The sequence below is a fragment of the Periophthalmus magnuspinnatus genome, chromosome 19 (assembly GCF_009829125.3).
Source record: "Periophthalmus magnuspinnatus isolate fPerMag1 chromosome 19, fPerMag1.2.pri, whole genome shotgun sequence".
In the NCBI taxonomy this organism is placed as follows: Eukaryota; Metazoa; Chordata; class Actinopteri; order Gobiiformes; family Gobiidae; genus Periophthalmus; species Periophthalmus magnuspinnatus.
In genome coordinates, this window is record NC_047144.1 from 13,457,243 (window position 1) to 13,472,249 (window position 15,007).

The 15,007-nt window shown below is 40.7% G+C and overlaps 1 protein-coding gene across 1 annotated transcript in view; it reads right to left on the bottom strand.

Annotated features, from left to right (window-relative positions):
• Positions 1-2,759: 2,759 nt before the first annotated feature.
• The window catches only part of LOC117387712 (heparan sulfate glucosamine 3-O-sulfotransferase 3A1-like), a 60,512-nt gene continuing 48,264 nt past the window's right edge, over positions 2,760-15,007 (bottom strand). Inside the window, exon 2 of the mRNA XM_055229361.1 lies at positions 2,760-3,404. Coding sequence (XP_055085336.1) covers positions 2,783-3,404 — 622 coding nt within the window. The 3' untranslated portion in view covers positions 2,760-2,782. The remainder of the gene's footprint in view (positions 3,405-15,007) is intronic.

Consider the following 15,007-nt stretch of genomic DNA (forward strand, 5'->3'; position numbering starts at 1 on the left):
AACTCTACAGAACTAAGGGTAAAACATAGACGCTAACTTGAAAACTACCGCTTCATGACATCACAAGGTGGAACGGAGCATTTTGAGCTTTGGAGATGTGAACAGACTAATAATAAAGGGTTACGCAAACGTGTGAATGAAACAAAACACAGCTCCAGGTCTGTTTTTGATGAGGTAACAGCATTAATACAGGGCTGAAAGCTCAGAAGAGTCAATTTTGTGTAATATAGGACCTTTAATGAAGCCTTATACATTGGAGTGTGAGTGACTGGAAGTAACTATTGATCTGTGGTATTCATATCTGGAAAACATGGTTGCAAATCTAATAATGCAGTCTGTTTTTGCAAAGCACATGTCTTATATTGTATTTATTACTATATGTGAAACTTAAAACTGTATGGGATTGATATTTAAAGATGCACTATGTAACTTTTCAGGTTGAGGGTCTGCTAATTACTCGTCTCCATGGAGATTTTATTGCTTAGCCACAGTATCTATTTAAGAATGCATGTTTTTCAAGGTATTTTTGCCCAGTAAAAACACTATTAACTACACACAGGTTTAATGCACTACTATGGAACATTCAATCTAAGCACTGACATCTCCATGGAGACAAACAGATAAACAGGTGGCAGACCAGACGCTCACCAGAACAGTTACAAAGTGAGACAAAAACTCCGGATAGAGATTGGAATCAAGTCAGATGCAATGTGTAAAGATCAAAACTTTATCGTTAAATTTTATCACTGCTTAGAAAACTCCCGGGATGTTTTGTTGAAAATTAGCATAAAAAATCTTGTCTGCAACTACAAAATTAAAAGAAAAATACACATGGAACATTGGTAGGAAGAGCAATGCCATCTCCATAGAGACAAGCAGGTGGCAGACCCCTCAGTAAAATGACATAGTACGCCTTTATAAGTGGTACCGAGGTAACATAAAAGAGATAATTAGGAACACAGCTCATTCTTTGTTTTGGGTTAAACAGCCTCCACACTTGTATCGCCTCGAGCTAAACACGGCCGATGACTTCAGTGTATTCACTTCACAGGCGACAACACCAGGAAATCACGGGGTATTATTTTACTCCCTGCTCCACCCGAGTTACTGCTGTTTGAATAACACTGGATGCTGTCTTTGCCTGTAACTTCATTAGGTTCATGTTGGGGATAAATATTGTAATTGGAGGTTTGCAGATTGTAAAATGTGATGATGTCATGGTCCCAGCTGGGGATCAAGAGACATTTTTTCCTCAGCTTCCACAGACTGTATAAAGAAGTGGACTAAGTGAGTGCGACGTCACCTATAGTGTTCAGCTCCAGTCACATGAAGCTCATCGAGACTAGCAGTTATACGGTCGAATCTGGAGCCGAGTTGTGTATTAGGAATTCTGACTGCGCGTATCATAGCAACCAAAGGGCCAATCCGGAGCGAGGCTGTTGAAGGTAATATCACTTCCTGCCTGCACCGCTTAGCAGCACTGTCAATCAAACCTGTTGCTAACGCTAGAGGGAGCGACCTCGGGGAAAGAAGGCGTCCGATTTGTTTGTTATTAATGTTCATATCTTGAGTTAAGGACACAATAGCAAAATAAAAAATACCAGGATCGTGCAGAGCGGGCTAATACGAACATTTTAAGACCAAAATGACGAGTTTGACAGTAGCAGTTACAGAGAGAGGGGCCACAGTTTTCCAATGTAAAGTGAATTGGAGCCAGAGTTGATGGAGCCAGAATTGCGCCCATGATCACTTCCCATTTGGAACACGGCGGCTAGCGGGTTAGCTATGTCCATTTATATAGGCTATAAAGTCTATGTTATGCTACACATTGCACTTTCTATTAAAATATCCAAAAGGTGAATACACAATCATTGACCCTGATCATTTTTATTAGTGACTGAATCTGAATGTTTACACTATTCTTTTCATCTATATTAACTATTAACTTATCAAAATTTTTCTACACTTGTCCATTTTTTTATTTTTGTGTTTAATTAGAAGAGGATTGTTCAACCGGTGAGACAGGGCCAAACATAGTGGTCATATGGATGCTGGATATGGATAATTTCAATACTGAAGTTAATTAAAAGTTGTGAAAAGACTCCACATACATACACCAAGAGATGTCATGGGGGTTATAGTAAAATGATTCACATATATTTTGTCCCACAGAAATACTTTTCAAAAATACATTTATTTTATGTTAACATATGTTATCTAGAAATACAATATAAAATCCACACCTCTTATGCACATAATAGAATCTGAGGCAACATTAGTTTGACATGTCTATAATAAAAGCACAGCAGCATGCTAGCTAGCTCTTTGTGTCTCAAAAACCTCACAGAGATACAATTGGACAGAAAGTAGTGACGCTAACAGTAGTGAGGATGTCGGACGCTGCTGTGCACAAAGCCAATTGCATTTCTTGATATAATAATTACCACTGACGGAGGATTTCACTTCCAAGTACTGCATAACATAAAGTCCAAGATCAGGTTTAAAACACACAAATTAAACTTGAATTCGAGACAAAGTGTTAAACCATTTTACTGACAGAAATAAACAGAAATTTAAATGCGGCGTAGCTTGGTGCACCTTAAATAACCTGTTTCCCAATTCAACACTGCATATAATAGTCCTGTCATATCCATGGAGCTCATAACGATGTGAAATTAGGACTGTTGCCATAGCGATTTACAATTTAAAACAATACATTATATCTTCCGAAACAGTCCTCATAATGTTGCATAGAACAGGAAGCTGAAACCCACCACAACATTCACAATTCCCACCCAAAGTTCTGTCCGGTCATCTGATAGAACTTGAGGTTGAAGGGTCTGTAGAAGTCCCGTAGCCTCTGCACCACCTCGGGGTCTATGTTCGGGTGGGTGCGCCCTTTGGTCTTGCCCAGGCAGTGGGGTTTGCTGCTGCCCTCGGCCTTCTTCAGACACGGGAAGCCCTTGGTCTGGTTAAAGTAAAAGTGTTTGTCTGTTATGATGCGTTTGAGTCCCAGAAAGTCCTGCACGCGGCCCAGCTCTCCGGCCGGGTCGCTGATCAGCCTCTCCCCGCTCACGAACAGCAGCTGCTCCATGGGGAAGTGCTGCAGCCAGTTGTCCAGGTGCTTGGCGTAAATCCCTATCTGCACGGCGCTCCACGAGGTATCGATCAGGCCCGTAGTCCTGTTTTTGAAGGTGAGGCTCTCGAAAGACGGGATGTCGGGCTTTTTGGACAGAGTCTGCGTGTAGTCCGAGATGGCTCTGGTCACCGGGTCCCGAACCACCACGATGAGTTTGGTGTCCCGGGACATGGCGGAGATCCGGGCGGGAGCTTCTCTGGTGACGAAGTAGCTGGGGGTCTTCTCCATGGTGATCTGGCCCTCTAGAGTCTTGGGCATCAGCTCTCTGGAAAAAAAAGAAACAGCAATATGTTGTTTTTGTTTTTTTGTGATAACATTTTTTAATCAAGTGCAGTTAAATAAGTTACAGATTATGATTACATTTTTTCCGATTTTTATGCCCCACACCTCTGTTTTCTTTAGCGTTCTGGATGTACTACAGCTGTCTTAACGCCCATTTGGAGAGGCCAGTCAGACCATTACAGTAGTCGGTAAAATACTGGAGACAAAGGCATGGATAAGTCTGTTTTTTACAGTTTACCTTTGATTTTTCCAATGTTTTTTAGATGGTAAAAAGCTGCAGATGTTATTGATTTAATGCGGCTGTTAAAGTTCAAGTCTGAGTCCATTATTACCCCTAGATTTCTAGCCTGATTTGAAAGTTTTATAACCAACCACATGTACAAGGTATTTGACTGCAATAAACTAGAAATCTCCCGTCTGAAATGCAGCAAGTATAAGATCATATAGTTATTTATTTTTCAGTCTCATTCTCAGTTTCTTAAAGTGACATTAACTGCAGAGAGCTGTGACTTTGTACTGTTTCAAATCTACATCATTCTAAACAGCTGTTGTCTGCATAGCTTCATAATACCGCCCCTGGGTTTACGAAATCTACAGTCCCCAGGGTCCAATTGAAAGACGGTATTCTTCTGTCAAAAGACGACACAAAAGAAAAATGTCCCACTCCACACGTGTATGAACGGAGCGCTCTAATGAAATATTTATAGACTGTACCCGAGTGGTGCGTTCAGTGAAAATTATGATCTTATACTGTGTGCAAAGAGTAACATTTTAATCTTTTAATTCTTGAAGAGCGCTTTACTGGATGCTGTTTTTTCCCACACTTTTTGACCCAGTGAAGGACTCCCATTCAGAGGAAGACAGATACGGAAGGAAACGAGGAGCCAGAGTCCAATCTTGATCAGTCAAAAACATGAATTATTAAAATGAATAGACGTGTATTTAAGTATTTTTAATTGAATTTTGTGGACAATTTCTCTATGGCTCCTTGTTTGGTAGATGTAGATGTGTGGTAGATTTTATTATAATTGTAAACTCCATATTAGGAAAAAGCAAAAATTTTAATAACAAAATTCTTCCAAATCTCTCTAGTAACATGACGATAAACAAGTGCATATTTTCGGCCAGTGTCACCCCTTTGCACTCACTTCAGGACAGCGACCTCAGTAAAAGTATCCCATGAATCATTAACACTGCTCCCTCTGCCATTTAGAGACTCTGCAGAAAACCGCTTTCAAATTCACCAAAGTACAGAATGCACAATTCAATAATTCATACTCTGCTTCTGCTTCAGAGAGAGTAGTGCCGCTGACAAAGTGATGTGGGGCTGAAAATGAAAGGAAAAAAAGTTAAAAATGTAAAACTAAAAGGTGATTACCGACCTCAACCAAGGAATAACTTTTGATATTTTAGAAGTATGTTTTAACATGCAGAGAGTAGGTAATTAAATAACACGAAGAAAAGTTATAGTAGCAACCTGACGGACCGGGCGCATGATGGAACGGAACAGAAAAACACAAGTTCAAACGGTGAACGACTGAAATCAGGAAACAGGGCACGAACACCATCAACCGAGATGATGGAGTGTTCCTCCTTTCACACACCTGGGACACACCCCTCCAGAGACCGCCTGGCGACAGGAAGTGCGGTCAGTTTGAGCGACCAGCCAAGTTTGTCAAGCTGACCACGCCCACAGGAAGTAACAATAGCTGATATATGACACGTCACCAGCAGCGTCAAGATAAATACATCTCCTACAGTATTGTCTTTAAAAAAAAATTGGTGATGTATAAAAGAAGGCAAAAGTTAAGTATTTTTAGCTTATTGGACGGAGATGAACAGAATTTCCTCATATTAAAAATCACATATTCAATTTTCATTAACAAATAATTATATGGCTTTTCATAATAAGATTCAATGACATGTACAGAATAACCTAAACACAAAGGAATGCCATTTAACACACAATATTAAAGCAATATAATGTAACTTTCTGAACCACACTTCGGAACATTCTCCACAGAGACAAATAAGGTTAACATAAAGTATAGATTTGTGTTTTAGCAACATCAGTTTGTCTTTCTAAAGGCCCAGCTCCTCCTGCTGTTAGCGCTGCAGTGCGTTCAGTCCTGTAAACATCACGCTCGGTTTAACAGACACACAATTGAGTGGCCTGTGGAGAGGGACGGCAGCTGTCAGCGTGGATCAGACCACGATGGAACAGATGTATTTTTTAAACTTACATATTTGATTAATGGACTCCATTATAAACCATTGTAAACTTTTAGAAAATATTTATAGAATTTGCATTTTACAGTTTAATTTATGGCACATGTGTATCCATGTTTCACTAACAGTATTTTAGGATTAAATTATTTCATTAATTATTACTGTAAATGATTTGGGGATTTATTTGAATTTGTTGGTTTAAAAAATTGTTTATTTTTATTTTATTTTATTTGTTTATTAAATTTTTATTTTATTTTTTATCTTTATTTACACAGATATATACCCAATGAGAGCACATAGGCTGTCTTTTTCATGGGTGTCCTGTTCAAAATACATAATTATTTACGTCCATTTAAAATAACAAAACCTTAAACACCATGTACCGAGCCAGTTATATGCCAACTAATCTACTAATGTGGTTATTTTCAGTCAAAAAACACTCAAATGTGGCTAAAGTTTGAATAAAGTTTCAAATAAAAGTATAGTGTATTCTTTTACTCATCCTGTATTCACCAGAAACCTGTTTAGACCCCATACAAAAGTCAATGGGAAAAATGAATGAATGAAAAATTTACTTCCATCCAGAAGCTTGTAAAAAAAATATTGGTATTTTGTTAAAGAAAAATCTAAAATCTTCAGCCATTGCCTTTTTTGCTTGAACACTTTTGTAACAATAGCATCGCAAAGGTTAGAATGCGGTTTAGCTCAGTGTAGCAAGTGAAACGGATCTAAAAGCCACCAGTCGATAGCTCCAGGCCAGTGTCAGGAAGTATCGCGTCTGTTCCCCCCTCCCCCCGAGAGCCGCCGTCCCGGGACATGCTGAGCGAGAGGTCAGGGCGACGAGGAAACGGTGGATAAATGTACAAAGGTGAAGTTGTGTTTAGACTCCACTGACCCCCACCTCACCCTGAATCTGACACAGCCTCTTCTGCTGCGGTTTAAACGTGAATGTGAACAAGGGATCTCTCCTCCTGCGTTAGCTCTGCCCCATCGACCTAGCTAAAGACGCTAACAGACAGCACGACACACAAACGACACACAAACGACACAACAACTCACTTTGTTCATTGGTTTGGTTTTGCAATTTACACTGATGAGAGAGTAAATTGGAAAGTAAATGTGGAATAGTATTGTGTTGTTTTGTTAATTAAGAAGTTGTGTTGCAAAAATGACGATGCACAGATTATTTTTGATATTGTTCATTTAATTTGGTAATTTTATATTTTTACTTTAGGATCAGACTTTACTAAATGAAAGACAAATCAGATGTTTGCTAGTAGATATTACAAAAAATTACATAATGATGATACATGTCAAAAAGCAAAACTCATTTATTTTCCAAAAGTTTTTCAACATCTCGTTCTCTTTCTATTGCAAATAAAATCGTAATCCCAATCCCAAGAAGTAGTAGGACAATAAACAAGTAGGTGACAATAAACAAAAAGAGGACCGTTGTCCCGGGCCCCAGGAAATTTGGGGCCCTAAATGGGACCCTCTTCTTATTAATTTGTATTAGAGGGGGGCCCATGTGAGTCTTATTGCCCCAGGCCCCAAAATTTCAGTCAACAGCCCTGCTCATCCATAATATTTTCTGCTAAATTGTAGTTTTTTTCACTGATAACAAAGTGCAATACTATAACAGTTGTTTAAACATGACATGTTAAATTAAAATTATTCATGGCCATTACATTTAAAACATATCATCAACCTTAATAATTACCGTGATATAATCGTTAATCACAATTATTTTACCCATTATAATCGACATATAAAATTTCATTACTGTCCCATCTCTAGTGGTAAGTACTTTTGTGTAGACCAAGGCCGTATGTCATAACAGTAGTGTGGATTTCTGGTGGTAACACGCAGATTTGGGAAACCATCTTGAAGAAGCCGCAACAACAAATGATGCAAAACCAACATCACCTGGTCATAAAAAACACATGAGGCTGCACTGAAGATGCCATCATCCATATTTGATCGTGCGTGTGGGCCTTGTTTAGTGGAGGATGCAGCCGCAGCAGTAAAGAGGGGGCGGGAACACCTCTCTGGGGGGGGGGGGGGGGGGTCAGTGAGGTATGAGGGATGTGCACTAACACGGCTAGTTGGCCATGTTTAAAAGTCAAAGCACTGCTCAGATATTCAGGCTGATGTCAATTTTATATGAACCTGCAAACATGTTACCAGGTCCGTTAAAGTGGTTAGAGTGAAGTCAATTTGAGGCATGTGTCTTATCCATGAGTTTCAGAATGATAAAAATTAAGACCGTCGCCATAGTGATTAATAAGTTGAAACACTATATCTTTTGAATGTTGACAAACCTAGGCAAGGTTTAAGCTCAAGATGTTTTTGATTTCTCCACATATATAACACTGTGTAGTTTATGAATTATTTAGTGAATTCACTTAAGTGGTAATGATAGCTTTTAAAAAATCAATATAGGTCTTTACTATTAAACCTTTCCTAAAATAAAAAAAATAAAAAAATAAATACAAATAAATAAATAAATAAACAAACAATAATAATAATAATAATAATAATAATAATAATAATAATAATAATAATAATAATAATAATTTAACTTTGTCAAAAAATGAAATAGCCAGATACTAATCGCTATTTAATCTGGTATTGCAACTAGAAACTAAATCTCATTTATTGGGCAAATTTGGAACTTTCCTGAAGAGTTTTTGTGTTATGTAAGAAACCACAAGAAAATTAGGTTTCACTGTCAAAAAAAATGCGCTTTTATTGTGGGAACTGTATTGGAGAATCAAGTCTTTTCTTTTGTAATGGAATCAAGTTTAAATGTCTGCACTGTGACAGTAATAACTACAAATTGCATATGTTTGGTAGTAAATAATGCCACTATTACACTATTTTCTGATGTCTGTGTTTTGTTTCATTCGCATGTTTAACACACAAAACCTGCATATTTACGCTGAGTTCTTTTCTTAAACAGAAAACACTCTGTTCCACCTTGTGATGTCATATGGTGATACAGGAAGTACTCCACTGTGTTTTTAAACTCCATACACCTTCACTAGAATCATTTGGGTCATTTCAGCCCTGGAATTGCCAATGTCCACTGAACTAAATGTAAAATCTAGCTGTTAAACTACCAATACATGACATCACAAGGTGGAATGGAGCATTTTGAGCTTTGGAGATGTAGACAGACTAATAATAAAGTGTTACTCAAACGTGTGAATGAAACAAAACACAACTTCAGGTATGTTTTTGATAAGGTAACAACATTATAACATGACTGAACACTCACAAGAATCCATTTTGTGTCATACAGTGCCTTTAACAAAGCCACAAATAAAGTGAATAGAACAAAAAACTGAAAAATTTTGAAAACAGATTTCACCTGCTGGTTCGGTTTCACTGTAGGGGGAATACAAAGCATTATTTCTTTCCATTCTGCAGTCGGGCCACGCTGAGCTTCTAATGAAACTTTACTGGCAGAGGAGGTGATGTAACACATGACAACTCTCCAAAAAACTTCAAATTTACGGCGGTTCCACTCCGCGCTTTGATGTCTTCTTTGCTCCATTAAAATAAGACTCCCAAAACCCAGAGGAGCACGAAACACAGGCCGAAAGATCCACTCCCCGGGCAAGAGCTAAAATACACCAACTTCTGCTTTAGAAGCCTCTGAATGCAAATAAACTATTCAAAACTACATGCACTTGTGGACCTGACAGAACATGATGTAAAGATTTGCCAATGTCTTTAAGTTGAACATAAAGTGCGTATGACAACTTGAACTACTCATTTTACATATAGTCAACATAATTCTATTTAAGATTTTACTAAAAAACTTAAAATTTTGTTAAAGTTGATCATTTTACGTCCCATAACTGTCACCTAGCAACCATAGTAGCACGGCAACAGTAGCTCATTTCATAGAGCGTTTGTCCTCTGATCTGAAGGTTGGAGGTTCAAATCCTGCTCTCGTCATAAACGTTGTTTTTTCAGATCCCCTGAACCACAGGCTGGCGGTGCAAATCCAGCTCCCACACTTAACCCACCTCGCCCCCAGTGTCTGCGTATATAAAAACATGACCATTTACCATTTTACCATAATGCTAACAAGGGCTAAAACAGCTTTACTCTGCCAGAGAAATGTCTTCCTTCTGCGTAAACTGTCCATGTATTTTGGAAGAAGTTTTTGGTGTTGATTACAAAGGTAGAGGTTAGAGATTGACCGATATATCAAGCCGATATTGGCACTTTTTAGCCTACCTGATACTTGCAGCCTAAAGAATACACATAAAGCTAAAACAGTGAATCTGACAACACCGCTCTCTTAAGGATTTATGGGGAAAAAAGGGCTGTGGGTGAGTTTGTAGTAAAAATTAAATGATAGAATTTAAAGAAATGATCAAAATCGGCCTCACGTATCAGCTCAGAAATATCTGCAGAGCTTAGCAGCCCTTTTTCTGCTGACATGGCTGGTTTAGCGTGTACATAGCAACGCTGTCAATCAAACCTGTTGCTAACGCTAACCGAAGGGGACTCTTGAGGTTGGTGATTTGGGCTTGAGACACAATGGAGGACATGGAGACCCAACAAATATGGAGAGATATCATATTTTTGTACTTTTCTTCTCCACTTTTTTCACTTAACTGATGTAAAACGATGATAAATATTGAACACAGCTACTACCCCACCAAGGCACGTAATCATTAAAAACACGAAAACCTGTCAAATGCACTTTAACAGCTCAAAACAAGTTGCCAGGTATGACTCAAGCTGTTCTTCACATTTCAAACTCCGCTCCAATGTCCACAGCTCCATACCGCTCAATGTGTTCTTTGTACAAACACGTGTAAAGTCACCACTTCAGAGCGAGGGGTCTGACGCTTCACCGACCGCCGCTTTACAATCTCCCCTGTCCAGTGTGACTCACGTCTGCTGCCCGGGCCGTAGCGCTGCGAGGGGCCAGTGCCAAACACGACGAGGACACAGGGGAAGAGCTTAAGTTACGATGACATAGGCACAGTAGGCTGGTTTGATTTTTAAGTTGGGCTTTACACCAAAAAGCTTCAAAATATGAGGCCGTGTGGGTCTTTGAATGAGGTTTGCATGTTCTCCTCGGAGGGTTGTAAAGCAGAAATAAAAACGATACCCAGATTCTAATTGATACTAAAACTTGTAATAAAAATGTGACCTTTCCGGAATAAGAGACTGCGCTACGTCAGAACTATAAGACCACAGGGTAGTTTTAAAGAAACTACAATTATTGAAATCTAAAGCAGCAATATCATTAAAAACAAGTCTTGAGAGTAGGGTTGTAAAAAATGTATAGAAAAAAAAAGATTTGTACATGTATAATAAACATTACAAAAAAAAAAAAAAAAAAAAAATGTTTTTTCGGAATAGTTTTAGGTCTTAATTTCTATCAGAAGTAGAATAAGAGCAACTGGTAATACAATTGTCCCTCACTGTAACGAGGTTCACCTTTCGCGGCCTCACCTTTCAGCCATATTTACATAAATGTTCGATCGCAGTGTGACTCTGAAGTGCTGTATGTTTGCACTTGGAAAAAGACACATGCACCAAGTCCTTTAGAGGAAAACGACACTACAGCTGATACGCGCCAGGATGAAGAGTCATGGTCAGAGGAAATGTGAAATACTCGTGAGTCACTATTAATAATTTCTTATGTGTTCAACCTCATAGTTTGACCAATAAAATTAAATTTGTTACAGCTATCATTTTTATTTACAGTACAGGAAAACATTTATATTTTTATTTCTCACACAAATGTTTGAGCCTGAAAACAGGTCTTGATCTTTGGTTTCTTTCTATAATACTGTACTTATTTTTTTAAATCTACAAAGGTTTGAACTTTGAGAGTGTTTAAACAAGAGAGAAATGTGTATAAAGTGTGTGGTGAGGGGTTTTACAGCTGCAAAACATCTAGAATAATTGTAAAAATAAAGCTTTCTATTTCACGGATTTTGATTATTGCAGGTTATTTTTTAGAACGCAATCCCCGTGATAAACAAGGGACCGCTGTAATCATATTTTGTGTTGATCATTTTGTCATTTTACATTTTATTATAATCAGTATCAAATTTTGTATCTAACTCAATCCTTTTCCTTAGTATCAACAATGAGTTTGAAATGTTAGCATTGTGACAAGTGACTGGATGTGAGTCTCTGTGCAGCATAGAGTGTATAAAGAAGTGAGTGTGACGTCACAGCGTTCAGCTCCAGTCAAATGAAGCTCATCGTGCGTATCATAGCAACTAAAGAGCCAATCAGGAGCCAGGCTGTTGAAGGTAACGCTCATTTCTGCCCACATCACTGGTTTAGCAGGGATCAAATCTGTTGCTAAGGCTAGTGGGAGCAACCTCCGGGAAAGAAAGTGCCTGAATTGTCTATTATTATTTCTCATATATCGATTTTACGGACAAAATAACGAAATAAAATGAGACTCACACCCCACAGAGATCACTAAATTACTCAAACTAAAACCTCTTCAGGCATGCTTTTTTTTTTTTTTTTAATGCAACGTTATAACATGGTAGAAAGCTTAAAAAAAAAAAAAAAAAAAAAAAAAAATTGCATAATACTCCCGCTTTAACATTTTTCTGACGTTACATAATACGGTGACGGCCCATAGCACATATTGGGACATATTGGGACATATTGGTCAAAAAGTTACAGAGTAGTGCTAAACTGTGAATGCCAGACTCCTGTGTCCTGGGAGCAGTGTAAAGCCCCACACAGACAGGAGGGAGCGGGGGCTTGTCCTCTTCTCCCGGTGCGGTTCTTTGATTCATGTGGCGTCCTGCAGCGGAGAGTCCAGCCCCACATAAACACACCCCCACAGGCCCCGCTCTACCTGCACATCATAATCCTGTAATTGGCTCAATATTTCTGCTGTGGGACGCTGGAGAGAGAGAGAGCGGAGGAGAGGCGGAGGAGAGGGTTTACAGGTCCACAGACGACAGAGGAGGTCAGGGAGAGGGAGGGAGAGGGAGAGAGGGGGGAGGGAGGGAAGAGGGATGGAGAAAGAGAGAGGGAGGGAGAGAGAGAGAGAGGGAGGGAAGAGGGATGGAGGAAGAGAGAGGGAGGGAGAGAGAGAGATAGAGAGATAGGGAGAGGGAGAAATAGGGAGGGGGAAAGAGAGAGGGAGAGGGAGGGAAGAGGGATGGAGGAAGAGAGAGGGAGGGAGAGAGAGGGGGAGGGAGGAGGGAGGGAAGGAAGGAAGAGGGAGAGAAAGAGAGGGAGGGAAGAGGGATGGAGAAAGAGAGAGGGAGGGAGAGAGAGGGAGAGAGAGGGAGAGGGAGGGAAGAGGGATGGAGGAAGAGAGAGGGAGAGAGAGTGAGAGAGGGAGAGGGGGAAAGAGAGAGGGAGGAGGGAAGGAAAAAGAGGGAGAGAGAGGGTGAGGGAAGAGGGAGGGAGACAGAGAGAGAGAGGGGGAAGAGGGAGGGGGAAAGAGAGTTTGTCCCAATATGAAGGTGAGTGAGGGAAGAGGGAAAGAGAGAGAGGGTGAGAGGTGGATAGAGAGAGAGGGAGTGATAGAGAGGGGGAGGGAGGAGGGAGGGAAGGAAGAGGGAGAGAAAGAGAGGGAGAGGGAGGAGGGAGGAGGGAGGGAAGGAAGGAAGAGGGAGAGAAAGAGAGGGAGAGGGGGGAGGGAGGGAGGGAAGAGGGATGGAGAAAGAGGGAGAGAGAGAGAGCGAGGGAAGACTGAGGGGGGGAAGGAAAGAGGAAGGGAGACAGAGAGAGGGGGAAGAGGGAGGGAGGGAAAGAGAGGGAGATAGAGGGAGAGGGAGAGAGAGCAGGAGGGAAGAGGGAGACGGGGAATGAGAGAGGGAGAGAGAGCGAGGAGGGGGGAAAGAGGGAGGGGGAGAGAGTGAGAGAGACAGAAAAAGAGAGAGAGGGAGGAGGAGAAGGCAGCTCCGAGGTTTTACAGGTCAAAGGACGGCAGCGGAGGTCAGAGAGAGAGAGGGGGAGAGGGAGGGATGGAGGGAGAGGGGGAAAGAGAGAGGGAGATAGATAGAGAGGGAGCGAGTGAGAGGTGGAGAAAGGGGGAAAGAGAGGGAGGGAGACAGAGAGAGAGGAGGAAGAGGGGAAAGAGAGGTTGAGGTTGAGAGAGGTTGTGGGAGGGAGGAGGGAAAGAGAGAGGGAGTGAGGGGGAGAGGGAGTGCGAGAGATGGGGAGAGAGGGAAAGAGGGAGGGGGAAAAGAGAGAGAGAGAGACAGAAAAAGAGAGAGGAGGAGAAGGCGGCTCTGAGGTTTTACAGGTCAATGGACAGCAGCGGAGGATAGAGAGAGATAGGGAGAAAGATGGAAGAGGTAGGGAAAGAGAGATGGTGAGGGATTGATAGAGAGGGAACGAGTGAGAGGGAGAGGGGAAAGAGAGTAGGAGGGAGAGAGACAGAGAGAGGGAGGGAAGGACAGAGAGAAAGGGAGCGGGAGAAGGCGGTTCTAAGGGTTTACAGGTCAATGGACACCGGCGGAGGTCGAGGGGGGGAAGCAGAGAAGTAGAGAAGAGAGGGGAAGAATAGAAACAGGGGAAGATAAACAGTAAGAGAGAGGGATAGAGGAGGGGAGAGCAGGAAAGAGAGAGAGGAACAGCAGTAGAGAGGGAAAGAGCAAGGGAGCGAAGGAGAAGAAGAGCGAGTGAGAGAAGGGGTGGTGAAAGAGAGGAGGGGAGTGATTTAGAGAAATGGAGAGAGCTCGGAGGTTATTGCTCTGTCAACCGAGTGCAGAAACACAGCTGTTAACCTGCCACAAAGCTCCACGGGCAACAGAGAAATAATTTTATATGGACAAAATGTAAGAATGCAGGTTTCAATCGCAAAATCAGAAGAATGTATAGATTTCCATTCTATATCACTCTTTATAAAATGGTCAAAGTTGCTGTACAGGATTTATACAACAAAACTATTTCAATTTAAAGGTCCTATAATATGCAAATCTGACCCTTATGAGCTTTAAGCCATGTTATAATGTTGTTATCTGCTCAAAAACAGACCTGGAGTTTTGTTTGAGTAACCCTTTATTATTAGTCTGTCTGCATCTCTAAAGCTCAAAATGCTCTGTTCCAACCTGTGATGTCATGAAGTGGTAGTTATACATCTGTACTGGAGCCAATTTTGCTCTAATACATGGTGCAAAAATCTGGTAGAGGCCCCATAAAACCCAACAGTTTTATGCAACTTAAATTTAATCTACAAGTTCAGGAGTCAAACCCACAACCTTTTCGTTCAGGGGCATTAAGACTAACCACTATGCCACCATGCCAGTTAAGATAAGTGGAATATTTTAGTAGAAAACGGTTCAGATCAGCCCATTCAAATACGTTTTCAACCAGTTAAAAAGTGTTTCTCTG